General features: G+C 44.1%; 1 protein-coding gene across 6 annotated transcripts in view; it reads left to right on the top strand.

Moving 5' to 3' along the window:
- Positions 1–27,124, top strand: part of gse1b (Gse1 coiled-coil protein b) — a 760,234-nt gene that overhangs the window by 553,726 nt on the left and 179,384 nt on the right. The window contains exon 1 of one of the 6 annotated variants that reach the window (XM_059651763.1): positions 15,849–15,941. The exons of the other annotated variants lie outside the window; for them this stretch is intronic. Coding sequence (XP_059507746.1) covers positions 15,905–15,941 — 37 coding nt within the window. The 5' untranslated portion in view covers positions 15,849–15,904. Of the gene's footprint in view, positions 1–15,848; positions 15,942–27,124 lie in introns of those variants that run through there. 6 annotated transcript variants of the gene reach the window in all.

Below are 27,124 nucleotides of genomic sequence, written 5' to 3'. Positions count from 1 at the left end.
GAGGATTTATGACTGTTAGAGGGAGAGTTGCTAGGAAAGATCCACAGTATAAATGGTTAAAAGTTACCAGTTAGGAAAGGAAAGGAGAAGTAATCCTTAAGGAATTAAGAATTACTTTGAACTGGATCCAGGAAATCCGAATGAATACTTAATAGACAATACAAAGTATATATATATGAAGTAAGATAACAAGGTGTAGAGCTGGATGAACACAGCAGGCCAAGCAGCATCAGAGGAGCAGGAAAGCTGGCGTTTTAGGTCTAGATCCTTCATCAGAAGATGCTGGTTGGCCTGCTGTGTTCATCCAACTCTACACATTTTATCTCGGGTTTTCCAGCATCTGCAGTTCCTATTATCTCTGATACGTATGAAGTGTCTTTTTCTGTCATTAGCTATTAGTAGAAAAGTTTGATTGTGTAGTTTAAGTTTATTTTGCCTGCACAAAATTTTGTTTAGGTAATAGTGCTTTTAGAATATTTATTATTGTGAAAGTCTTAAATCATGAATTCTTGACATGTCATCCTTTCATAATGCAATGTTTACATTTTTTAAAAAATTATTGGTCTCTACCAAATCATAATAATGATGGCTTTCATCATTTCAGGATGTCCCAAAGCATTTTATATTGAATTGACTTATCATAAGTGTTAAAGTGAAGGAGAGAGCAAATCAACCAATTAGCGAAGAGCAAGGCCAACAAGCAGCAATGTAATAATGACCAGATAATCCACTACTTCATTCCGATTCATTGGCCAGTCCAAAATTGACCAGGGTATGGTGAATGACTCTACTTTGAGATTATTCCATGATACCTTTGACATTTACCTGGAGAGTGCAGAAGGTTTAGTAGCACCTCTGGTTTTGCAGACCTCCCTCAGTGTGACACAGATCCAGATTTCATCCCAGGTGTTGAGCTCTGGAGAGGAACTTAAATCCAGAACATTTGGGCATTTATATGAGAGCTCTGTCACTAATTTATGGCTATGATCTAACATGCAGTCAAGATGTCGCTCTCCTTCCCTCCTCACCAAATGGGTAGGATAATGCAAGATGCTTGGCTTGTCAGATTCAGCCACGTGTCATGCAATATATTGAGATAGCAAGGTGTAGAGCTGGATGAACACAGCAGGCCAAGCAGTATCAGAGGAGCAGGAAGGCTGACGTTTCGGGTCTGGACAAAGGGATCCAGATCTGAAACACCAGCTTTCCTGCTCCTCTGATACTGCTTGGCCTGCTGTGTTCATCCAGCTCTACATCTTGTTGTCTCAGATTCTCCAGCATTGGCATTTCCTACTATCTCTGAAGTAATATAATGCCTTAGTTTCTTTGATTCTTATTCCCATATAGACATTCAAGGTTCTGGGTGATCAGAAATAGCAAGTCTTTAGTCATAACCAATGCCCAGTGATGGAGTGAGGAGCATGTTGCACTTTGCTTCTTCACTGCATTGTGTAGCTGACCTAATCCACGGAGGAGGAAGCCCTTCATCACCCTGCCGTAGGCTAGAAGGTCACACTCAGGGCGAAGCTGCCCACCCCACAAGAACATGGCCTTCAGCAGTGCTCCTGTTGGAATTGAGGGAGCATTTCAATCCTCCTCTCTCACCAGCAGGGCCCAAAACCACCAAGCAGCTTTCCAAGGAGCTGGCTCAGGAATAGGCAAGCGTTTGGAACACAGGGTTGAGTTGTAACTGGTTCGGACCCACTGGTAGCTGTGTAGACTGAACGTGTGTACGTGTGTGTTTGGCCTCAGAGAAGTTGCGTCTTTTAGGACCTCAAATGAGTGGTGACAATTGCAGGAGGAGGCCATTCAGCCCATCGTGTCTGCACCACTTCCAACAAGCATCATTCACTGAGTCCATCCTCCTTGCTTCTCCCGGTACCGTTCCACATTATTTCCACCCAAGTAATCTTTCAGTCCCTCTTGAGTGCCTCAGTTGAATCTGCCTCGCCGCCACATTCCCAGGCAGTGCCTTCCATACCCTAACTATTCACTGAGTGAAACAACATATTTAGTAAAGAATTTTAAAGCATTGGTTTAAAGTGAGGGAAGTTCCAGCAGAATGTAGTCAGGGATCAGGACATTGTTTTAACAAGTTAAAAACGGAAACCAACAAGATGATTATTTAATTCCCTGATTTGATTTGCTGTGATGGAACATGAAAGCCGCACACTAACCGAAGGACGCAAGAGGGAGGGTTTTGGTTTCAGTTTCCAGTCAATGTCCCTTCTTTTCCTTCTCACACTTTTCTCCTCTTTACACTTCCTCCTTCAGCAGTGAGCAATCACACACACACATGGCTGACTCTGACCTCCTGTCATTAGTCACAGAAACACAACATCTTCTTTATTCCAGTTTTTAAAAAGATTGTTCGTAACATTTTATGACGTTAATAGAATGTGAACAACAAAGGGAGGTTAAAATATGTTCAACCAAGTCCACATTACAGTAAATTTAGTCTGTTGGAAACATCGGCTTTTAACTACATCAGAGTTTCACTAAGTGCCACAGTAAGCAGTGAAGCTACTGAGCTGGAATTGCTCTGATAAAGAGTCAGTGGACTTGAAAACTTAACTTTGCTTTCTTCCCACAGATACTGCCAGACCTGATGAGTCTCTCACTCAATTCCTCTTCTTGCTAGAGGTTAATTGCCTCTTTCCCTAAGTCTATAGCTTTAATATTGTAATATGAGATTGTAAAAATACAGAATTATCTTATGATAAATATTAAACTCCAGTAACTAGTGTGAATGCATCTTTTCACACTCACTTTTATATAAATATAAGCAGAAGAATTTATAAGCAGAAGATGATTAAATAAGAAACAGTTTCACCATTATGTAAAATGCTGCCTACAGTGTGGAACCCCAGAACAATTATGCATTTTGCTAATTGTTCTTGAAAATGATCTGCTTCTAAAAACGTGCTTGCTAATTAGAATTTCTGTCCATGAATTGAGGAAGTACTAATGACAGGGTGTGTTTAGTTGAGAGTGACCTTGTAAGGGTTATCTCTGGGAGATGGGAATGAATTTGGTTGGCTGCTTACCCAGTGGTTGAGATCAAAGACTGGGTGCTGTCTAAGAAAGGGAGGACCTGGGCCTGCTGAGTGAGTTATTCGGAGATCACTGGGAGCAGGGGCTTAAGCAGTGGTCGAGGGGATTTGAGTTGTTGGGGTGGGTGGGGGGAGAGTTGGCTATTGGGGCAATCAGAGACTTGGTGGTGAAAAACTGAGATTAGGGAGACTGAGCACAGTAGTGCCTGTATGGAGGCAAGGACTGAATGTATCCAGGGATGTTGTTGTGGGTGTGGAATCAGGGACTACATCCCAGTGGGGGACTGAGAACTTGACCTTTTGAGGCAGTTGAGGAGCTGGATGTGGTTAGGGGAGGGCTGGGAGTGATTGGAAGCCTTGAGGCTAGAGTTGTGGTTAGAGTTCAGATTGTTGGGGGGGGGGGGGGGGTGGGCCGCGAGATTCCTAATTGTAGAGTCCCCTCAAACAAGTGCCTGATTGGTGGAATGGTACTTGTTAAACAGACCAATAAACGTGTTGCAATGGGCTTTATGAGGATTTGATTGTAAATCTGTAGTTTAGTACAAACATTGGTTTCTTCATTTCCTGCTTCAGAAGTCAAGGCCCATTGGGGAAGAACCCAGCTCTCTCTTTGTTTCAATCATACCATGTCTTGACAGACTTGGTAAATTGGTAAGGACTTGAAGCCAGAACCTTCTGGCCCAGTGGTAGGGACACTACCCCAATGACAAAAGACCCTCCATGACCAAGCTGATTTTTTAAAAAACTACATGGAAAAAAAACTCCCTAGCGGGGGCCTTGTAATTTAACCATGAATCAGATAATGTGAACGGGTAAGGTCTTTTCCCTGGTCTGGGGGAGTCCAAAACTAGAGGGCATAGGTTTAAGGTGAGAGGGGAAAGAATTAAAAGGGAACCAAGGGGCAACTTTTTCACACAGAGGGTGGTGTGTGTATGGAATGAATTGCCAGAGGAAGTGATGGAGGCTGGTATAATTACTACATTTAAAAGGCAACTGGATAGGTATATGAATAGGAAGGGTTTAGAGGGATATGGGCCAAGTGCTGCAAATGGGACTAGACTTATTTGGGATATCTGGTTAGTGTGGATGACTTGGATCGAAAGGCCTGTTTCCATGCTGTACATCTCTATATCTCTAAAAGTGAGACACCAGCAGGATTAAGCCGAAGTATGTTGTGAAGACCAATAATATATCCCAGCCCCTGTGATGCCTGGCTATCCTGAAAAGCTTCAAGGGTAATAGTGGACATTGTGAGCTTCTTCTCCAAGGACACCGGCATAGCATAACCGTGAAAGATGGGCAGTCAGTAATTATAAGCCCTACCAAGTATTGTTTCTCCCTTAGAGGTGTTGTATCCTGTGATACATTAAGCCAGAATGTGTGTTCTCTATGGTAGCCTTCTCACAGAGCAGGTAGATGGTGGTGAATTGATAATGTTAATGCAGTAGTAACCAAGAGGGCCAGCTTAATGGGGATATGGGCTCAAACCCCACTTCAGCAGCTGGTTGAATTCAAATTCAAATGAAAACTAGACTTAGTCAGCGCACGTAATCATTGCAAAAACCCATCTGGTTCACCAGCTTCCCTTTTGGAAGGAAGTTTGCTACCTTTTTAAAGATTATTTCACAGGATGAGGGCATCACTGGCCAGCAGCATGTATTGCCCATCCCTAATCGCCCAGAGGGCAGTTAAGAGTCAACCGCATTGCTGTGGGTCTGGAGTCACATGTAGGCCAGATCAGGTAAAGATAGCAATATCCTTCCCTGAAGAACATTAGTGAACAGGATGGGTTTTTCCCCAACAATTGACAATGGTTTCACAGTCATAGTTAGATTCTTAATTCCAGATATTTATTGAATTCAAATTCCGCCATCAGCCGTGGTGGGATTCGAACCTGCGTCCTCAGAACATGATCTGGATTAACAGTCTAGTGATAATACACTAGGCCATTGGTGACCCCTCGTTATCTGCACCTCAGATGGGATGGCCTGGCTTTGAGACCCACTTTAACTCTTCTGATGGGCTAGTGAGCCACTTTGCCCAAGGGTAACTAGGGATCCCCCACAACTGTTTGCCAACGATGCCCACTTCCCATCGAAGGATAAGAAAATGCAGAGGACCAATTGATTTTGCCCAGTGTCATTCCTCAATGGATCAAAGAGGTAGTAAATGCTGTAGATAGGATGAGCCTTGCCCATCAATTATTTTAAAAATTTATAGAAAGCTGACATAAAATAAAAAGCCTCTAATCACATTTGTGTCTATACTGAAACAACAGAAATCAATGTGAATTGAACTACACGTTGGAGTGAGAGCTGATTAGTGCGTACATTTGGTAGCATTAAAGCTACCTAGTTCACTTAGTGGGGTCAACATCATTACCCTGTGTGTGCGCCTCATCAAGCATGCTGTCACGCAGAGCTGTGTGCAGGTGCTGTGAGCTCTAATACGTTCAGCTGTGAAACAAAACACTTCATCGCCATTTCCTTTAAGGCCCCAACCACCGAATGTCAAACACAGCCCCTCTGTTTCAGTCATCCTCCTTCAAAGCTTATTGATTACATTTATCACCAGACTCTCACTGACTTGGAAGATTTGGAAGTTACAAATATGTTCGGTCCATCCATGTTTCCTCAGTGCCTCTGCACGAGGAGGCTTGAGCAGGAAGATCTTAATGCAACTTGTCTGTGTATCTTTGTCTAAAGCCGTTGATGTTGATAAAACCCCTTCCTAATGCCTTGAAAGATGTCGGTCAAAATCCAATGGGGGATCACATTTGTGCGCTAATGCCTTTTTTACTTTCTTAGTGTTTTTGGAATGCAGTGCCTAAAAGCTTGTTGGAAAGAGACTTGATAGCAGCTTTCATAAGTGAAGTACATCAATACATGAAAAGGAAAGATTTGCAGGGCTGTGGGGAACGAGCTGTAGCGATAGGACTCCTTGACGGTTTTTTGCTGAGAATCAGCATAGGCATAATGGGCCAAATGGCCTCATAACGTGGTATGTTTATTCTATAAGGATGGTCCATCTTTTCTTCATTTAAGAGGAAGATAGATGAGCATGTGAAGGTAGAGGGTTATACTAATAGAGTTGGATGAGCAAGTATGGGAAGAGGTTTATAAATGCCAGAATGGACTAGTTGGGCCGAATGGCCTGTTTCTGTTCTTCATGTCCTCCGTAATTATGTTCTTGCGAGCAAACCATTGGCTGTGCTATTAACAAGAAACATGTTTTCACATATCTTTATAACATCCTGAAGTGCTTTACACCCACAAAATGATTTTTTAAACCTGTGGCGGAATGAAATTGAACCGTGCAGCGTTAGCACACTGGTCAGAGCCCTGTGTTACATTCGAAGCAAGAAAGCGTGACTAGATGAAGAATCAGGTCAGGCCCCTGACCAACCTTGTGCTGGTCTTTCCTGAAACTCAAGATCCTGACATCTCCCTCCAGAGCTGCAGCTCTCCATTGCCAACAGCGCCACCAGGAAGGGTGGCAGCTGCCGGTAGAGCACCTCACGAGAGGCCGAGGATCGTCGAGGGACCCAGGTTGCAGATGGGTGAGGGTGGAATTCTGTTCCTGAATTAGGTATCGGGTTTCTTTGAAACACGGTCACTCCCTCCACGAAAGGCCTGGCTGGGTGGCTTCAGAAAGTGTAGAAACACCATTCCACCTGCAAATAATTCCTGAGCCACCGCTGAATTCTGTCGGTCTCAGGGAAATTTGGTGCAAGATCTCACCGTGTGTGTGGGTGTGTTTCTCCCATGGGCTTGTTCTCAGTTTCAATTTAATTTTGGGAGGTTTTCGTGTTGTCGGGAGAGCGATGTGCAGCCACTCCTGCAATTAAGTGTGCCCAACAGTCACGCTTGCTGTGATCATGAGCTGTATATTAAATAGTTAACAGTTCACAGAGCTATTTAATTCTGTCCTGTTCCCTGAACTGTTCACAGCCACACTTTCTGCTCTATTAATCTTACCAAGTCATGGTGACACTGTCATTCTCTCTGTCTCCCTCTCAATTTAACCTGACACTCTTCTCTGCCCTCAGAAGCCATTCAGTAGACTGCTGTTTCCACTCTGATCTCTCTTATTATGTGACTGACCCCTTCTCAATAACGACTTGTATTGCTATAACTTTTGATATTAATGCAGTAATTCTCCATGTTCCTCCCTCCTTCAGATTTACGGCTCATCATCCTGCCTCAATCCTCCTTCCCCAGCATTTATCCCTTCTCCTTTCCGCCGAATTCCTCACCCACCTAGGACCAACGATTCCTTGAATTAATTCCAGCTTCGGTTCATTGTAAACAGGAATTCTGTTCCCCTGAGATTTCCCACCTCCAGTCTCCAGGATCCAGCATTACGCCTGCAACAGGACGTGGTGTGTGGGAGCAACGCTGAGAGCTGGTTCAGATTTCCTCTGCAGATGAGATCTATGTGAGCACTTACTGAGTGGTCGGAATCTATTTAGAAAGGCTACGCTCATTTCAAGATGATTAACTCAACTGTTGCGACTAGATATAGCTCTTTTATGCCATGTAAATAAGGTGAACAGAACCAGCCGTGTTCGGGTTCTTTGCTGTACATATGGGTGTCTACTGCCCACCATATTTCCTCTGGCCAGGGTCTACTGCTAGAACAGCCAAGTTCCGGAGGAATGTATTCATAGAGGTTTGGAGTAGCATATTGATTTTAAACCTCCTTTCCTTGTTTTTAATCCCCTCTGTCATTTTGCCCCTCCCAATCTCCATAATCTCCTCCAGCTCATGACCCCCCCCCACCCCAAGATATTCGCAGTCCTCTAATTATGGCTGACCGGACATCCTGATTTACAGTGTCTCCCCTGTTTGCTGGCTTGCTCAGATGTCCAAGATCTGAGTGCTGCAGTGCCTTCATGACGCCGCTTGACCTCTCTGCCTCACATTCCCCTTCTGAGACAACCTTTCAAATCTGTGACTTCAGCCAACATTTTGATCAGTGAGCTATTATTTCCATGCACGGCCCGTTGTCATACATTATTTTATGATGCTCCTATGAATGAACTTTGGAACTTGTTAGTGTGTTAACGGTGCTATGTAAAAGTAAGCTGTTGTTGTTGTTAAGGTTTCATAACATGGCCTCCTGCCTTCCAACTGCCCCTCCTCAGCACTTTCTCCATTGGTCCCTCAACATGAGAATATACCCAGTGCACCAATTGGAAATCAAACAGTCTTTTCATGATGGTTAACTGTTGGAACAGCTTTTCCCTTATAGAGCCATTCAGTCATGGAGTTATACAGCATGGAAACACAGCCTTCAGTCCAACTTCTTCACGCTGACCAGGTACCCTAAATTAATCTGGTACCATTTGCCAGCATTTGGCCTATGTCCCTCTAAACCCTTATTTATGCACCCATCCGGATGCCTTTTAAATGTTGTAATTGTGCCTACTTTGGTAACTCATTCCATATACGCATCACTTTCTGCATGAAAAATTTGCCGCTTAGTCCCCTTTTACATCTTTCCTCTCTCGCCTTAAACCTGTGCCCACTAGTTTTGGACTCCCCTACCCTGGGGAAAAGACCTTAGCTATTCACCCTATCCATGCCCCGCATGTTTTCATAAACTTCTATAAGGTCATTCCTCAGCCTCCGACGCTTCAAGGAAAACAGCCCCAGCCTATTCAGCCTCTCCCTATAGCTCACACCCACCAACCCCGGCAACATCCTTGTAAATATTTTCTGAACAATTTCACAACATCCTTCCCAAAGCAGGGAGACCAGAATTTCTTCACCAATATTTTTACGACTATAACCGAAAGCATTCGAAGTAAACAAAAATGAAACCCTTTTTTATATCAAAATGATTTTCTGCCAGCGTGTTTTCTTCCAGTGTCCTACGCAACACATGACAGACCAAGGTACAGATGTCTGGTTTAGTTTGTAAATTGTCTAAATGTGGCATCACAGCAAGTCCTTTATTGCTGTCAGTTGCTTTGCTAGGCAAATCATTGTAGAGTTTTAATTTTTTTAAATTAATCTTTGAATAAGAGAAATTTAAAGAAAGCTTTTGGCACAAAGCATTGAAGACAATGCAGTCACTGTCATGCCTCCTATTCTCACAATCTTCAGTGTGTTGGGTGGCCCCGTGGTTAGAACTGCTACCTCACGGAGCCAGGGACCCGAGTGTGATTCCCCCCTCGGGCGAGTGTCTGTGCAGTTTGTACATTCTCCCCGTGTCTGCGTAGGTTTCCACAGGGTGCACCGGTTTCCTCCCACAGTCCAAAGATGTGCAAACGAGATGGATCAGCTGTGGGAAATGTAGGGTTACATTTAGGATAGGGTTGGGGGATGGGCCTGGGTACGATGCTCTTCACAGGGTTGAGGACTTGATGGACCGAATGGCCTGAACCCACACAGCAGGGATTCTATGATGCTATAATTATTGGAAATCCCAGGACAGTCCTGAAGTTTTAACAATCGCAATGTCCAATTCCTGGCAGCGAAGAATGCAGGAAAGACCTACCAAACACTGAACAACTTGGTTTCTGTGTGGGTGTTTTAAGATGTGGTATATTCTAAAAAAAATAAACAGAATGCATGTCCCCTTAAATGGTTTATTCATGAGATGGAACACACTGCTTTCTGGCTTGACTTCCTTCTTTGCTGCATGCTATTCGCAGGCCTAGGGACAGAGCAGATTGCAAAAAAGAACATCCCTTTCTACCATAGTAATAAAGTGTGAAGCTGGATGAACATAGCAGGCCAAGCAGCATCTCAGGAGCACAAAAGCTGACGTTTCGGGCCTAGACCCTTCATCAGAGAGGGGGATGGGGTGAGGGTTCTGGAATAAATAGGGAGAGAGGGGGAGGCGGACTGAAGATGGAGAGAAAAGAAGATAGGTGGAGAGGAGAGTATAGGTGGGGTGGTAGGGAGGGGATAGGTCAGTCCAGGGAAGACGGACAGGTCAAGGAGGTGGGATGAGGTTAGTAGGTAAGAAATGGAGGTGCGGCTTGAGGTGGGAGGAAGGGATGGGTGAGAGGAAGAAAGGTTAGGGAGGCAGAGAGAGGCTGGGCTGGTTTTGGGATGCAGTGGGGGGAGGGGACGAACTGGGCTGGTTTTGGGATGCGGTGGGGGAAGGGGAGATTTTGAAGCTGGTGAAGTCCACATTGATACCATTGGGCTGCAGGGTTCCCAAGCGGATTATGAGTTGCTGTTCCTGCAACCTACGGGTGGCATCATTGTGGCACTGCAGGAGACCCATGATGGACATGTCGTCTGAGGAATGGGAGGGGGAGTCAAACCCTTTCTACCAATTGACTTAGATCATTTTTAACAATGTGTTTTAAAATGTCTAATTGCATTTGTTCCTTTGCTGAAATCAGTCTGAATTTGAACTCCACTGCAGAGGTGAGCTGATGGTGAGCGTCACATAGATAGCATGTTCCTAAGATCACCAATCAGAGTAAATTTATGAACACTCAGGGGTACTCCAATGTGCCCATGTCTGCCTGCAGCCAATGCTTAGATAAACAGTGGTGACGGATGTGGTAGGGAGAGAAGGTCCAACTAAAATGTCAAGTGATCAAGAGGCAATTAAACATGAATTAAATGGAAAATCAGGTGGAGTACAGTTCAGTTGAGGCATCCAAGAGGGCTTACATAGGCTTATGAGGAAACAACTTATGAATCGCACAAAATTGTGTTGCTGTTTTGAAGAACCATTATACACTTAATGGGCAGAATGTCACCTGCATTGGGATGATGCAGTGATTATATGTGCGACTTCTGTGACCTTTACAAAACCACCCTTTGGAAGAAAATGTATTGCATTTGGCTTCTGTGCCTCCGAGCTACACAGGAGCTCCTGGTGGGCTGTTCCTTGGGTTGGCCATTCACCAGGGGGTGAATAATGAATGCTGTGTGCAGCTAATGAAGTGTTGGATGGGCGAAGTCGCGTGGAGACTTTGGTCATGGTGCAGGACTTTCCAATCACTTAGTTTTCTTCACAGGGCTTTGCATTTGGCTGGGTTGCTCTGGACTGGGATTTTCTGTGACACCTGCCAAATCCCTTCAAGTAGTTGACTACTGAACTGTGCACGACGTGTTGTGCACTGTCTGTGAGAAAGAGGTGATTTTCCTAACTGACCATCATTTTGTAGCAATAGGGGAAGGGACCTGATGCCATTTTCGCTGCCCAAACAATAAAGAGAAGGTCATTTGTATGAATGGTCTCCAAAGGAAGGAGTGGTACATGGGCAGACAGCACTGGGTCAAATGCTTTGACTCTCATGGTCGCAGTGTGACTATCACGAGAGCCCAAGATAAGCTCTGCTGTGAACCAAGACAATGATCTCCATGCTGTAGGAATGAGGTTGTGAAATGTGAAAGGGTTCAAAAAAGATTTATAAGGATCTTGCCAGGGTTGGAGGATTTGAGCAAGAGGGTCATCTGAATAGCAAGGGACTATTTTCCTTGGAGCATCAGAGGCTGAGGGCTGACCTAATGGCAGTTTATAAAATCATGAGGGTCATGGATAGGATGAAAAGCCAAGGCCTTTTTCCCAGGGTCGGGGAGTCCAAAACTAGAGGGAATAAAAACTGAAAGAATGGCGGATGTTCTAAATCGGAAGCAAAAACAGAAATTGCTGGAAAAGCTCAGCAGGTCTGTGCAGAGAAATTAGAGCTAGCGTTTCAAGTCAAATGATCCTTCCTCAGAGCTTGATGCTGCCAGATGTGCAGAGAAATTAGAGCTAGCGTTTCAAGTCAAATGATCCTTCCTCAGAGCTTGATGCTGCCAGATCTGCTGAGCTTTTCTAGCAATTTCCGTTTTTGTTCCCAGAACCAGAGAGCATAGATTTAAGGTGAGTGGAGGGACCTAAGGGGCAACTTTTTCACACAAGTGTGTGGTATATGTATGGAGTGAGCTGCCAGAGGAAGTGGTGGTGGCTGGTACAATTACAATATTTAAAAGGCATTTGAATGGGCACAAGAACAGTAAGGGTTACAGGCCAAATGTTGGCACATGGGCCTAGATTAATTTAGGATATCTGGTCAGCACAGATGAATTGGACCGAAGGGTCTGTTTCTGTACTGTACAGCTCTGTGACTCCATGGTGACCAGCAGGGCTGTCAGTAGATTGATGGAGGGAGTAGAGAGGTCTCATCCAAAAATTTTATCTTGCTTTGGCTTGTGAGGGAAAGGAGCCTGCTTTCCTGATCACTGTGTCCACCTCTGCCAACAGTGAGCCCCATACGTTTGAAGCTGTTGATTGAAAATCCAGCATAATGTCTCAGCTGTGAATGCTGTTTGTCGCTGGCTCTCTGTGATTTACTGATGCTGCCCCTTATTACCCTGCGCCTGGTTCCCATGGTGCTCAAGAGATGCAGAATCCACTTACCGGTTTATTAAAAATCGAATGATCATCTGCTGCATGTCTCTGTAAGGGTCCTTTTGAATTGCAGGGAGATTTATTTTAGCCAATTATTGGTGCACCGTTCTTTTTAGGGACCAAGCACAATTGATTGAAACCTATTGAAAACAAATTAGGTGTCACTGACACGTGGGAACCTGTTTATCACTTCCCTGGAGCTGTTCTGTAAAAATGCAGCCCAAATATAATATTAATTGTTTTAATTTAAAGGCTGTAGCAACAGGTTTGATCTCAAAACCTCAGCAGGCTCGAGCATAAATATATAGATTATATGGAGCTTTGATTACACCAAGTAAATTAATTAAGTACTGTGGTGACCCAGACTGAAATTGTGAATCTTTGTGTGGCACAGCACATTTAACTTCAAGTGCCTGTCTTCTGATTAGCTGTAAACTCAGGTGTAAGTGTCACACAGCAGAATGATCTCCATTGTACAAATCATTGCTGGCATCAAACCTTATAATTAGCAAATGTTCAGTATTTGTCGAATGCCTCACAGAGCTGGTGAAATGGACCCAGCTGCTTTGGATGGTAACGGATTGTTTAAGTGTGTGTTGGCTACGGGTTAATAAAAGATGAGAAGAGGGATTAAGAACAAAGCCGTGCTTTATATAATTAAGACTCTGGGCACCTACTTGATAGGTCATCTGACATCTCTACAACAAATTGACTTGACATTTTATCAGTGCAATTGAGAACAAAGAGAAGATTTTCTCTGTTTTATTAAGGCAACCACGCATTCCTCACCTGTGAGTGGGAGATGCATCACCTGTCGACCAGGCAGGAAATAATAAGAGGAAGAAATTTGCATTCCTGGGCTCTTCTTCAGGATTTCCCAAAAGCACTTGATAACCAGTTTTGACATTTTATTGCAGAAAATATCGTCACGAAATTGCACAATGTGTCCCCACAAATAGAGAATGATCAAATCATCTGTTTTAATGATATTGATTGAGGGTAAAACATTAATTAAAATGCTCCTTTTTTTTGTAATAGTGCCCATAGAATCTCAAAGGAGGGAGGACTTATTGATTTAGCATCTCATTTGAACATGACACCACTGACCGTACAGAGTTCCCCAGTACTACACTGGAGGGCCAGCCCAGATATTCATGATTAAGTCTCTGGGGCCAAACCTGAATCCATAGCTAAAAACCGAAAGAACTGCAGATGCTGTAAATCAGAAATGAAAACAGAAATTGCTGGAAATGCTCAGCAGGCCTGGAGAGAAAACAGAGCTAACATTTCAGGTCAGGTGATGCTTCCTCAGAACTTCTTCAGAATTTTTAGGAATTTCTGTTTGTGTTTCTGAACCCACCTCGGAAGGGAGAGAACCACCAACTGTCATAAAATTAAAATTCAACCGATATTAACAGAACAGCAGAGATAACACAGATACCAGTGTAGAGCTGGAGGAACACAGCAGGTCAGGCAGCATTACAGGAACAGGAAAGGTGACGTTTCGGATCAGGACCCTTCCTCAGACCCTTTTTTCCTATTCCTCTGATGCTGCCTATGTTCCTTCAGCTCCACACTGCATTATCTCTGACTCCAGCATCGGCAGTTCTTACCATTTCTTAACAGAATAGCAGAGTTTTTTTTTCAACCTGTAACCATCTAATGGTTCAATTCCCACCGATCTATCTGAAACAATTTCTCATTCTCTAGTCACACGCTTCTTGATTTTTGCATCCTAATATGCAGAGAGGTTGAATGGCAAGCAGCATTAGCTCAGTGTAACTTGTGTCAGATGGATCTATTTGAACAGGCGTTGGGAGATGACTACAATGCAATCCACTATTGTTTGGAACAGTTCATCACAAAGTAGTAGATGACAAACAGACTATACAACAGCAGAGTTAAATACTCTTGTCCCAATAACATTTTTTGGCGTGTAGACAGCCAATCAAAATTGCAGGAATTTCTCCCAACCCTGGAACGATATATCACTTGCACGTATGATTTTCTGTACACAATTATCCTTTATAGGTTTGGGACATCTGACCTTGCAGTTCTCTCACAGTGCTGATGCTAATTATAGTCCAACACACCTTTCTCGATGTGCCTCACATTGATTATCCCTCTAAACCTGTTTCATTATCTGTCTTTCTTAGTCCTAGTCATTATGTAATCCTCCATCCTATTGTTGTATCTACCTGTGTACATGATTTTCAGTTCGTTTTCTATCTTTCTCCCTGCATTTTCGTCCCTTTCTGTTTTCCTTGCTGTCTCTTTCCCTTTGTTTTTCCATCCTTGCCTATGTGACTCTATCTTTCCTTTCTCCCTGTTCATTCTCCTTTTCCCCATTTTCATCTGTCAACTTCTTTGCCTGTGTCATTCTCTTGCTCAGAGCTTTGACTGCATTTTTGACCTGAATTTCCTGCCAACAGTTTTATTTTACTCTTCTTTCTCCCTCAGAGTTATACACCTGGTATTTTTAGTTGTGTTCCTGCCTGAGCTCCCATTTGAAGGATATTTTTATACATTGATGAATTCATTACACTGTCATTAGTGTCAACAGAGCTGGTTGCTTTGTATTGCCCAAGGAACCTGTGAAGCAAAGGGTACTGCGCATTATTCTGCAGAACAGCAGTTGCATTATTTGCAGATGGTTTTCCCAACTGCAAGTGACAGCAGCCAATTCTGAGATGGATTGGTCCAATTCAGCGTAAATTCTCCTGGATTGTGCAAAGTATGGCTCCCCTTAGGCGTTGGTCTGAATTTGTTTCACAATGTTCTGTTGGGATGTTAACAAGGAAGCTAACAGTGGCACATAAAGCTGTTAGATTTTATGGTGATACCTGTGGAAACTCTTTTGATTAGGGATTCAAACACCTAATTTCTGGTCACCTTCTGACTCTACAGTGCCTGTCCACCATCTACAAAGTGCAACTCAGAAGCAGAATGGAATATTTTCAGTTTTCCTGGAGAAGTGCAACAGCAAAAATCACTGGGAAGGCTTGATGCCAAACAGAACAAAGCAATGCCCACTTGATCAGCATCTACTCCCTTAAACATTCACTCCTTTTGCCACCAACGCAGTGACTGCAGTTGGTACCATTTACAAGGTGCACTGCAGCAACTCGCCAAGCTTCTTTCAATGACACCTTCCAAACTTGCGAACTTTGAGAAACGTGGGAACACTATCGCCAGCAGGTTCCCCTCCGAGCCACACACCATCCTGACTCGGATCAGTATTGGTGTTCCTTCGTTGTCGCTGGGTCAAACTTGTGGAGCTCCTTTTCCAGCAGCACTGCGGGGCCTGTTGCCGACAACACACAGACTGCAGTAATTCAAGAAGATAGCTCACCATCACTTTCTGGAGGACCATTAGGGCGAAAGTTCACATCCCCGAGTCAAATAAAAAAGAACGAGCTGCAGCAATATTACAGTAGTCACTGCACTTTACATGTATTTCAGTGACTGCAAAGACTGTAGTGATGCCTGGACCAAGTGAAAAATGCTACAGAAATGCAGGTATTTTCTTTCAACAGTAATAAAAATCTGGGTGTGCAGATAAGTAGTTCTAGCTGATCTAAAGCTTGAGTCATCGCTTGCTTTAAATTGTATTTGCATAGCACCTTAACCGCAGGACCCCCAAAAGCATTTCACAGTGAATGAGGAATTTTTGCATGTGGTCAGTGTTGCAATGTGGGACATGCGTAGCAGCCTCTCGCACACAGTAAGACTCTGATAGCAGCTGCAAGATCTTCGAAAGGAGTGCCCATTTTTTACAGAGGTGGTTGAAGGTTGAATATTAGCCCAAGACACTGGGCAATCTGACCTGCTGTTGGTCAAATACTGCAGTGCAATATTTAGCATCCCCTGAGAAGCCAGCTATGAGCCCATCTTGTCCGAAAGGCACAGGGTGTGGTATGTCAGTTTGATCACACACAATTTCTGTCATAAGCATTCCGCAAGTGATATACATCAGGAATGCATCAATTTCTGTATCAAAATGCAATCAATTTGCACATGGCAGGATTCTACAGAAGTAATTAGATAATAGTCAGTTCAGTTGTTTCATTGATTTAGATTCATGGAAGTAGGGGTCAGGGGAAAGGGGAGAACTTCTCTCTTCTTCCTCAGAATATTGGCATTGAATTTTTCAGTCCACTGAGAGAGTAGATGAGGCTCCAATTAAAGTCTCACCCAAAAGACAGCACCTGACAGTCTAGCATTGCCTCAGTGCAGCACCCATGGTGTATCATCCTAATATTTTGTGCTCAGGGCTGTGTGATAGAAAGTCTTCTGACTCCCAAGATGAAAATGTTATCCGTTGGGCATTGCTGATGCCCTGAGGTTACATTGGTACAGTGAACTCATGGACACAGTGGATACTGGTCAAAGCGGTTTTGTTTGGGGAATTTTGAGAGAACGGATACACTCTTTCACGCTGACAGTCTGGATTGAATACAATTGAGAGAATGAAAGGGGGAAAAAATCTTGTACTTTTCATCTGGATCTCTTAAAGAATTTTTAAGGCTGATGAAATAGTCTTTAAGATTTGCAGTGTGATAAATTGCTGGATGATCTGTTCATGTCAAGTAGTTTGAGGGATAAATATTGGCCTGTCACTGGGAAGAACTACCCTGTTCTTTGGAGCAGGATTATGGCACATCTTGCACATGGTCACAGTTCAATGTGTCATCTAAAAGGTGGTCCATGAATGTAGGAGGTGTGATCAGTGCAAGCTTGCAGACGACGTGAACTTTGTTGGTGTGGTAAATAGTGAGGAGAAAAGCCTGAGACTATAGGACAGTATAGATTGACTGATCAGATGGGCAGAACAGTGGCAAATAGAATTTAATCCCGAAAAGTGTGAGGTGATATATTTTGGGTGGACGAACATGACAAGAAAGTATTTGCTGAATGATAGAACCTTGTAAGGTACAGAGGAACAGAGGCTTGAGCATGTCCATAGATCCTTTAAGGCAATCAGACAAGGAGATGAGGTGGTGAAGAAGGCAAATGGGATACTTGCCTTTATTAGTCAAGGCAGTGAATTCAAGAAGAAGGAGGTTATGATGGAGCCGGGTATAATGTTAGTTAGGCCACATCTGGAGTGCAGCTCTGGTCACCGTAGGAAGGATGTGTTTGTAGCAGAGAGGGTATAGAAGAGGTTCACCAGGATCTTGTCTGGGCTGGAGTTATTCAACAATGTAGAGAAGCTAGAGAGGCTGCAGCTGCTTTCCTTAAAGCACAGAAGGCTGAGGGGGGCCAGGTTGAGATCTATCAGGTTCTGAGGGGCATCAACAGGGTTGATTGAGAGAAACCTATCTCCTCAGTGGAGTGGTCAATAACGCAGGAGGCTCAGTTTTAAAAGTTAGGGGTGGGAGATTTCGAGGGATGTGAGGAAAAAATCTACCCAAAGGTTGGCAGGTACCAGGAACCCACAGCCTGAAAGGCTGGAGGAGGCAAGGACCCTCAAGCAACTAAATATATTTAGATGAGTGCTTGCAGTGCCTTAGCATTCAGGCTAATTGCTGGAAAGTAGGATTTGAATAAATGGATGTTGAATGACCAGCGCACGCACAATGGGCCAAAGGGCCTCATCCCAGACTGTAAGTCTCCTTGGCAGCTCCAATAATGTGTCACCCCTCCTGTTCTGCACTGGAGTGTGTTGTGTACACATTTGGGAGTGGGATTTGAACTTACCACCTTACAGTTCCAATGTGAGAATGCTTGCCACAGTTGCCATTGAACACCTTTTTAACCCAAACTGCCAAGTTTTGACATACAAGATAATCGGAGGATTAGATAGGGTGGACAGTGAGAGCCTTTTTCCTCTCACGCTGATGGCCAGCACGAGGGGACATAGCTTTAAATTGAGGGGTGATAGATATAGGACAGAGGTCAGAGGTAGGTTCTTTACTCAGAGAGTAGTAAGGGCGTGGAATGCCCTGCCTGCAACAGTAGCAGGTCATTGGATAAACATATGGATGATAATGGAATAGTGTAGGTTAGATGGGCTTCAGATTGGTTTTAGTGGTCGGCGCAACACTGAGGGCCAAAGGGCCTGTACTGCGCTGTCTGTTCTATGTTCTATGTTCAGACAGTTTGGAGATATTCTCATTTCTTTGCGATGTCTCAGAATGTTACTGAATGTTAATTCAGGCTTGGCGAATGAGAGCTGCCTTGCAACTTAGCCTTAACAGCCCAGTTGGCGGTTGCTGGGCTGTGTGTGGTGGGCATGGGAAGGAAGAGATTTGGGAACTGAAACACCATAATGCTGTCAGCTACAGGAAAAGGAGTGTGTTATCTCAGTCTTTAAATGGGCCAGAGTCACCTCTGGGCCAGGAACAGGACACTTGAAACCGAAAGACAAAGCAATGTCATTTATTTTGAGAAAGGAGATTATCCAAAGTTGTGCTCCTTTCGCATGCAGCCTTCAGCTGTTTCCAGAATGGAGGTATCCCTATGTGTGAGAACTGAAGCCAGGGCAGTTACAGAAATGGGAGCTTTGCGGTAATAATGCAGAAGAAAACTCAACTCAGGATACGGCAAATTTAATGGCTCTTATTATAACAGCAGGGAACAGGCTGGAAGTGCAATGCAGGAGAGAGGGAGAGTGGGTTGGGAAGTTGGGATGGAAACAAAAATCATTTGCAGCGCCATCTAATAAAATCACCTTTAATCAGTGTCTCCAGTGAATGGGACTATTGTAAATACGACTGACTTCAGTGAGGAGTAATGTCTGTACCACACACTGCAACACAACCAACTGTGAATAAAATATAGCATAACACAGCTTCAAAGTAACTCTGTGTCTCCCTTTTACTTCAGACATTTAAAATTTTAGGCAAGTGGTTGATTTAGTCTCTTTCATCTCCTGCTCTGAGTAGCTGTGAGAGGTACTTTTTCTCCATATCAATTACAGCTCTACAATAAATCATGCCACTTTAACACAGCTATTAGAAGCCACTTTGATATCAAAGCCTGGGTATCAAATATGAATTGGAAAAATGTGTTACTAGGTTTGCGATCGTTAGAACTGCATCATATACACAAAGGATAAAATTAAAAACAATTTAATTATATGTACATTTCAAAACAAAATTATTTTGTGATTGGAGCAGAACTATGCAATACTCTGTTGTTTTCCAAAGCTGGCATTTATGTAGCACCTTCCATTGCATGAAGATGTTCGAGAATGTTTTACTTCCAGTGAAGGACTGTCAACCTAGGAGGGAAATGTGGCACACAGAAATGGTATATAGCAAGATCCCATAAATGAGGTGGTTTGTTTTGGTTGGCTGATGTTGGTTGAGAGATGTAAGTTGACCAGGATACTTTGGAATATTGATATGTGATCTTTTATAATCGTCAGCGAGAAATTTTTATTTTTTGTTGGTGCAAGGGATGTGGTGATCACTGTCTGGACCAGCATTCATTGTCCACCCCTAAATTCCCAGAGGGTAGTTAAGAGTCAATCTCTTGTAGAGCCAGGAGTCATGTGCAGGCCAGACCAGATAAAGGCAGCAAATTTCCTTCCCGGGCAGGCATTCGTGACCCAGGCAGCAATGTTTACACGGTCATCATTAATTCCAGGTTTATTTTTATTGAATTCAGACTTCACCATCTGACATTGCAGGGTTTGAGCCGTTAACCTCAGAACATTAACCAGAGGTTTTGCATTACCAACCCTGTGCCATGACCACTAAACCAGGCTGAAATATATATGTACATTTAACGAACTGAAGAATCTGTATAGATATTTGTCCTCATGGCTGATCTGTACGTCATCTACAGTTATGAGTATTTTCTGCATCATCTTGTTCAGAGGTGTTATTGCACACCTGTGCAGCAGGTGGGATTTTGTAGAATTGTAGAAACCTTACAGTATAGAAGCAAGCCATTCAACCCATCAAGTCAACACCAACCCTCCGGGGAATATCCCACCCAGATCCACCCCCCTACCCTATCCCTGTAACCCTGCATTTCCCATGGTTAATTCACCACCCCTGCACACCCCTGGATGCAAAGGGCAATTTAGCATGTCCAGTCCACCTAACCTGCACTGTGAGAGGAAACTGGAGCACGTGGAGGGTACACAGACATGGGGAGAATGTGCAAACTCCACATAGGCAGTCATCTGCGGCTAGATTTGAACCCAGGTCCCTGGCGCTGTGAGGCAGCAGTGCTAACCGCTGAGCCGCTGTGCTGCCCCTTGAACTCAGTGCCTCCTGGATCAGTCGGTAGGTCATGAGTACTGCAATACGAAAGCTCTGAACTGCAATAATATGCTTGGCTTAATATTTCTTCATACCGTCCTCCAACAAAAGTAAATCGGTGCTAGGCTTGATAATCCTCATCCCTTTGTCAATGTGTTCCACGTTATTCCTTCCCTTTTGTATGAAGAAGTGCCTCTGGATTTCACTGCTAACCATCTTAGCCTTTTCTTCTTGGAACGTTTCATAGCAGAGGCATTGGAAACCCTGTCAACCAGAATCATTTCTTAATCATGGAATCGATTTTCCAACACCCTGTTAGTTTGCCACTTGATCTGTTTTAACTTCAGCATCTTTTGCGTCTTGTCTTGTCTTGAAACAGTTTCCGGAAGATGGCAGAAATTTCACGTCAGACCTGGTGGGTGAGACTGACTAAGCAGATGGCTGGAAGTCCACCTGTAGCTAAGGGCAATGAAATGTAATTGTTCTTCCTAAATTGATCTAATTTAAACCATCGGACACACAGTGAAAGTATAACGAGATTCCAGGAGTCACAAGTGACTTCTATTAATTAGCTCTTCTGCAACACTGCCTTAACTTTCTTCTTGATGGAGGAATGTTGTTTGGCATGCATTGCTTTGAGAGTGGTTTTGCCTGGAGGAGTATCCAGGATAAGTGATCATAGAATCCCTACAGTGTTGGAAGTAGGCCATTTATTCCATCAAGTCCACACTGACCCTCCGAACAGCATCCCAACCAGACCAAACCCCCTCGAACCCTGCATTTCCCATGGCCAATCCATCTGCCCTGCATATCTACTGTGGGAAGAAACTGGAGCACACCGAAGGAAACCCACGTAGATACAGGAAAAAAGTGCAAACTGCACGCAGACGCAGTCACCCAAGGGTGAAATGGAACCCGGGTCCCTGGCGTTGTGAGGCAGCAGTGCTAACCACTGAGCCACCGTGCTGCCTTAATGGTGACCATGACTTAGTAACTGTTCATAAAAGACAGCACACCTGTGTGCACTGTAGAATGCGTCTGGCCAATGGTCTGTTCTCACCCGCACTCTTAGCTTAGGAGGGACAATGGGTTTAGCTACCACATGTTCGCATTGTACTGTGTGCCAAGTCCAGTCCAACCTCTCCTGCCTCATCTGCTACTTTCTCCATGTGCCTTCCAAGACTGGTCCAGGATTGTGAGAGATCAGGCTGACCACACATGGAGTTTCTTCACATCATGTGTGGAATCTCAACAGTCTGTGCTTTGAACTGATGGAGTCACCCATCCAGGACTGTTTTGGGCAGGCTGTGTAAATGTTGCCGTGAATATGACCGGACAGCCAATTGAAAAATTTGGTGCTGTAGCAGATGCCACACCTTCTACTATTCACTCTGTTTGTTCAACATCAAATGATTGAATTTCTGCAAGGTGAAGGCAGGTCATTTGGACTTCACACCTCCTCGGAGCATCCCATCCAGACCCACACCCCTACCGTATCTCAGTAACCCTGCATTTCTCATGGCCAATCCACCTGACCTGCTCTCCTTTGGAGGTAAAAGAGTGGCTTGAGATGACAATCCAGATTAGTTCTCTGAAAACTCTGTAAAACACTGTATAAGGCGATTGTACACATCATTTCTGAAGAAGGGTCCGGACCTGAAGTGTCAGCTTTCCTGCTCCTCTGATGCTGCTTGGCCTGCCGTGTTTATCCAGCTCTACACCTTGTATTCTCAGGTTTTCCAGCATCGGCAGTTCCTACTATCTCCATATACATCTAAATGTTTGTTCTTGTACGTGCGGAAAACAGCAAGTAAAACAAATGCACACAATTAAATATTTTATTTAGCTGAAGAATCTGCACATTTTTACAATCCTTTAGAGAAGTGTAGTGCTGGAATTGGAATTGGATTCTGTACAAACATTATATGGATTCACACCCTTATTGTTGGCATTCAAGTTACGAGTCTACTCCTAACCATTACAGCAGGCAGTCTGCTTGTGTCTAGCACAAATGTTGTGTAAAAATATCCAATCCCTGCAAAGAATAATTGTCTGTGTTGCATTGGGAGGTGTATACAGTACGCTACAGTATGGTGATCTACCATTTTCCATTTTGCTGCACTTCCCATAGCTCAGTCTTGCCCCGCGTAAATGCATCTTACAGCTGCCACACCAGAGGTGGCTGTACCACCTGGTTTAGCCAGTTCATGTAATTTATCAGCAGGTAATACACTAGTAGTGTGAGAGGGGTGCTTGTGCACCATTCGTTCACCATTGCACAGGAGGGTGAGCAGCAGGAGAGTGAAGTTCCTTTTTGGGTATGCTGGGCTCTGCCTGCACAATAGAGAACTAGTAGGGTACTGCAGGGATCAGTATTTGGGCCCAAGCTGTTCACAGTATACATCAATGACTTCGACATGGGGGCCAAGTGTACAATTTGCAGATGACAGAAAGCCAAGGGGAATGTGTGATAACAAGGTGTGGAGCTGGATGAACATACTAGGCCAGGCAGCATCTGAGGAACAGGAAAGCTGACATTTCGGGCCTAGACCCTTCCTTGATAGTGTGGGTAAAAGGCACTGACGTGAAGCTGCTATCATTGTAATGACTGGCTGAATGGCCTACTTCTGTTCCTAATTGTGGAGGAACAACAGCAACAACAAGGCATGTTGATAACAAGGCACTCGTTCATCGCACCTATCAGAACAGGACCCCACAACTTAAGCCACAGAGGCAGGTTTTAAGCAGAGTGTCAAAGAATTGGAAGGGCTTGGAATCAGAATCAAAGCCCACAGAGCCTGTGGTGGGAAATTGCACATTCAAACTGAATCTGAGGAACATTGGAATTTGTTAGGCTGGGATCATTTACAAATATAGGGAGCGGGAAGCCGTGAAGGAAACTTAGACACAAAATTGAATAGTAAAAGACTGGTTAAGCTCACAACATGGGCTAGAATTGTGTAAAAGTATCTATAGCAAGGGTACAGAGAGTGGGTTGGGAATGGCAGACATTGCTTGCTGTGGAGAATGTAACATCACCACCTTCTCCTGGGCAGCCAGCAATCGACAGTAAATACTGGCCACTCTGGTAATGCCCATGAATGAAATTTTTTTATAAAAGCCAGTGAAGATCTTACTGGACAAGCAGACTCTGACCATAGGGGTCGAGACAGATGTTGCAGAGGCTGATGTTGATGCTGGTTCCACGTCTACAGATAACGTCACTACAGAACAGCATGTAAACCTGGGATGGGGTAGGGGCAGAGATAGATGCTTGGGTGACTTCAACAAAGCAAGCTGCACAAGGCCGGAAATTGTAACCATTGCCGGAGATGTTCTGCTCACAATTGGAAAGTTTGGAGTGAAACCATACAAGGGAAAGCCCCACAAAGACTGGTGCTGGGAAGGATGATATGTTTGACTGTATAAGGAGCATAGTAATTGAGGAGAAATAATTTACCGCAGAAGCTGTCTTCATTGCCTCAGTGGCAGAATTGTGCATCCACATTTTTAGATCCTGCTCGGATGACTGTGCTGGGTGTCTTTAGTTACAATAGCCATGAGTTTTCTTGGACCTCAGTAGAACACCTGACAAAGACTTAGAGGCATGTGAGCCAGTGGTGAATTGACCATATGTGTTGTATCAATTCTGCAATTCTCACACTTCTCAGGAATGAATGTCCACCAGGTTCCTGTTTTGACATTTGGTTGCAGTCGCGTGTTTACTGGAGATTCCAGTTCACTCTGCACAGCAGGCAATTTGCCTTTTTCTCTAGAAGAAGAGCCTGAAGTCTAACGGTGATTAATTTCTGTTTGACATGTTTAAACTGGTAGATGATGGTAATTCCAGCCATTGACCCTTTTCATGAAAAACACTGCCAAACAGAGAGAAATGAGCAATACTTTAACACTGACAGCTTTGAAACTGCCTCCTTTTCACAACAAAGCATTTGGAGAGAACTTGTGCAATAAAACAAGGAGCCCTCTTGTTCCACATAAGAAACATTGGTGCACAGGCAAGGAGGCACAGATTACAGGCCATTCCAGGGAGGTCGATAAGAAGCTTGGGACATTCATGCCTCTTCCCAGATGTGGGATTTAGATCCAGTAACGAGTCGCTAAACTGGTTACTGGCTGGGAAATCAAAAAGAAATCTGGCATAATCATTCCCAGGTCTGTTCCTGCTTGCTCACCACCACCAACGCCCCCCCCCCCCCCCCCCCAAACCCCTGCAGTTTTCATTTCTGAGCTGAAGCTGCAGTCGATATCAATCCTGAGCCTCGCAACCAATCCTGTCCCCACCTGATGTCCCACAGGCACACCAGCCCAGGCAAGCACACACACAACAATCCCCCTCAACACATACTGTTTAAAACCATTGAGGGGATGTGAGTTCACTGGCCGTTCCATTATTTATTTTCTGTCCCAGAATTGCCTTTGAGAAGGTAGTGATGAGCTGCCTTCTCAGACCACTGCAGTCTGTATGGCGTAAGTACACCCATAAAGCCATTAGGGAGGGAATTCCATGATTTTGACCTAGCAACAGTGAAGGAACGGCAATTAATTTCCAAGTTAGGATGGTGAGTGGCTTGGAGGGGAACTTGCAGGTGATGGGGTCCCCATGTATCTGCTACCCTTGTCCTTCTAGATAGTACTTGTTGTGGGTTTGGGAGATGCATTCTTAGGATCTTTGGTGAATTTCTGCTGTACATCTTGTAGTGGATACACACTGCTGCTACTGAGCGTCGGTGATGAAGGGAGTGGATTTTTGAGGAGCTGGTGTTAATCAAGCAGTCTGCCTCGTTCTGGATGGTGTCACACTTTGAGTGTCATTGGAGCTGTATGCATCCAGGCAGGTGGATAGTATTCTGTCACACTCTTGACATGTGCCTTGAAGATGGTGGACAGATTTGTGGAGTAACGAGGGGAGTTACTGATTGTGGGATCCCTAATCTCTGACCTGCTTTTGGAACAACATTATTTATATGGTGAATCCAGTTCAGTCCCTGATCAATGGTAACCCCTAGGATATGTACACAGCACGCACACGGATACTCGCAGGTATACATAGATTACACGTACACATGGGCCACACGCATACATGTCAGCATGCACATAAACATATATATATAAACATGCTCATTTACACATGCAAATGTACATACACATCACATGCGCACGCACACTATCAGCATTGCTTCAAACACACGCACACCCCAACATGCTGATGTGTATACACTCCTAATTTGCACAGATAAAAGCACACATATACCATCTCCATTCCCTGTCTCAACATATATGCGTATACACACACACACACACACACACACAGAGGAATCCTGCAGTGTTTCTTCCTCCTGTGGTCAGTAATTGAGCACAGATTGACAGTGACCTGTGTACCCTGCTGACCTTTGTGGCTCAGTTCATCTCTAAGCAGCTGGTCAAACAGTTCAGCCTTTCCTGTGATGGTCAGAATTCCCTGTCTAGCAAAGGGGGTAATCGGCTGGAGATGATGACACACTGGCCGCAGTGTGAAGACGCTCGCTATTTGTTTGTTATATGCTGCAAATACAAGTCTTGACTGAGCAGAGGAAAAAAAAAATTCCTAACTTGGCTTGGCAATGTATGCGGTCCACTACACAAACAACTGCTGCAACTTTCAACATGATCACCATTCATAGAGGATGTGGTCTTTTCTGAGTATCTTTTGGTTTCTGCTTGGTTTCATTGTCACTTCCTGTTCCTCTCCTCATTCAAGCAACAAAGTGCTGCTTTGCAACTAAAACAGGCTGACAGACACTATTAACATCTCAGCAAGCACATCTTCTCGCTGCTGGGGCTATTTATCTCTCCTTCACACAGCATCGTTATCACAATACGACATTGTTGTTGTGCCCTTGCAATTTTCTTTAGCTGATCCTGTTGATTCTGCGTCCTGAGTATTACAGCATGGGTCAACGCATGTCCAGATAGCTATCTCCGTTTCTTGCTACATTAAGCTGCCTCGCCTTTTCTATTTCTTAACTCAGATTTTTCAAAAGCGTTCAACTTAACTTCAACTTCACTGCTGCCTGCACAACCCCCATCCCCAACCCTATCAACATCCCCACGCAGCCCCACCACATCACTTTCATTGAAGCCAGGCTGGTTTTAAGGTTGTACAGGGGTTGGCCAGAATAATGGAGCACTTTTACCCCAAGCAAAAGAGAGTCTTGTAATACTATAGAGTCAAAGAGATGTATAGCATAGAAACAGCCCGTCCGTGCTGACCAGATATTCTAAACTCATCTAGCCCCAGTTGCCAGAATTTGGCCCATATCCATCTAAGCCCTTCCTATTTATATACCATTCAGTTGTCTTTTTAAATGTAGTCATTTGTACCAGCCTCTACCACTTCCTCCGATAGCTCATTCCATACACGTATCACCCTCTGTGTGAAAAAGTTGCCCCTTAGGTTCCTTTTAAATCTTTCCCCTCTCACCTTAA

This window comes from Stegostoma tigrinum, chromosome 16 (genome assembly GCF_030684315.1).
Source record: "Stegostoma tigrinum isolate sSteTig4 chromosome 16, sSteTig4.hap1, whole genome shotgun sequence".
Taxonomy (NCBI): Eukaryota; Metazoa; Chordata; class Chondrichthyes; order Orectolobiformes; family Stegostomatidae; genus Stegostoma; species Stegostoma tigrinum.
Note: the sequence above shows the minus strand (reverse complement) of the source record. Positions and strands in the feature narration are given on the sequence as shown.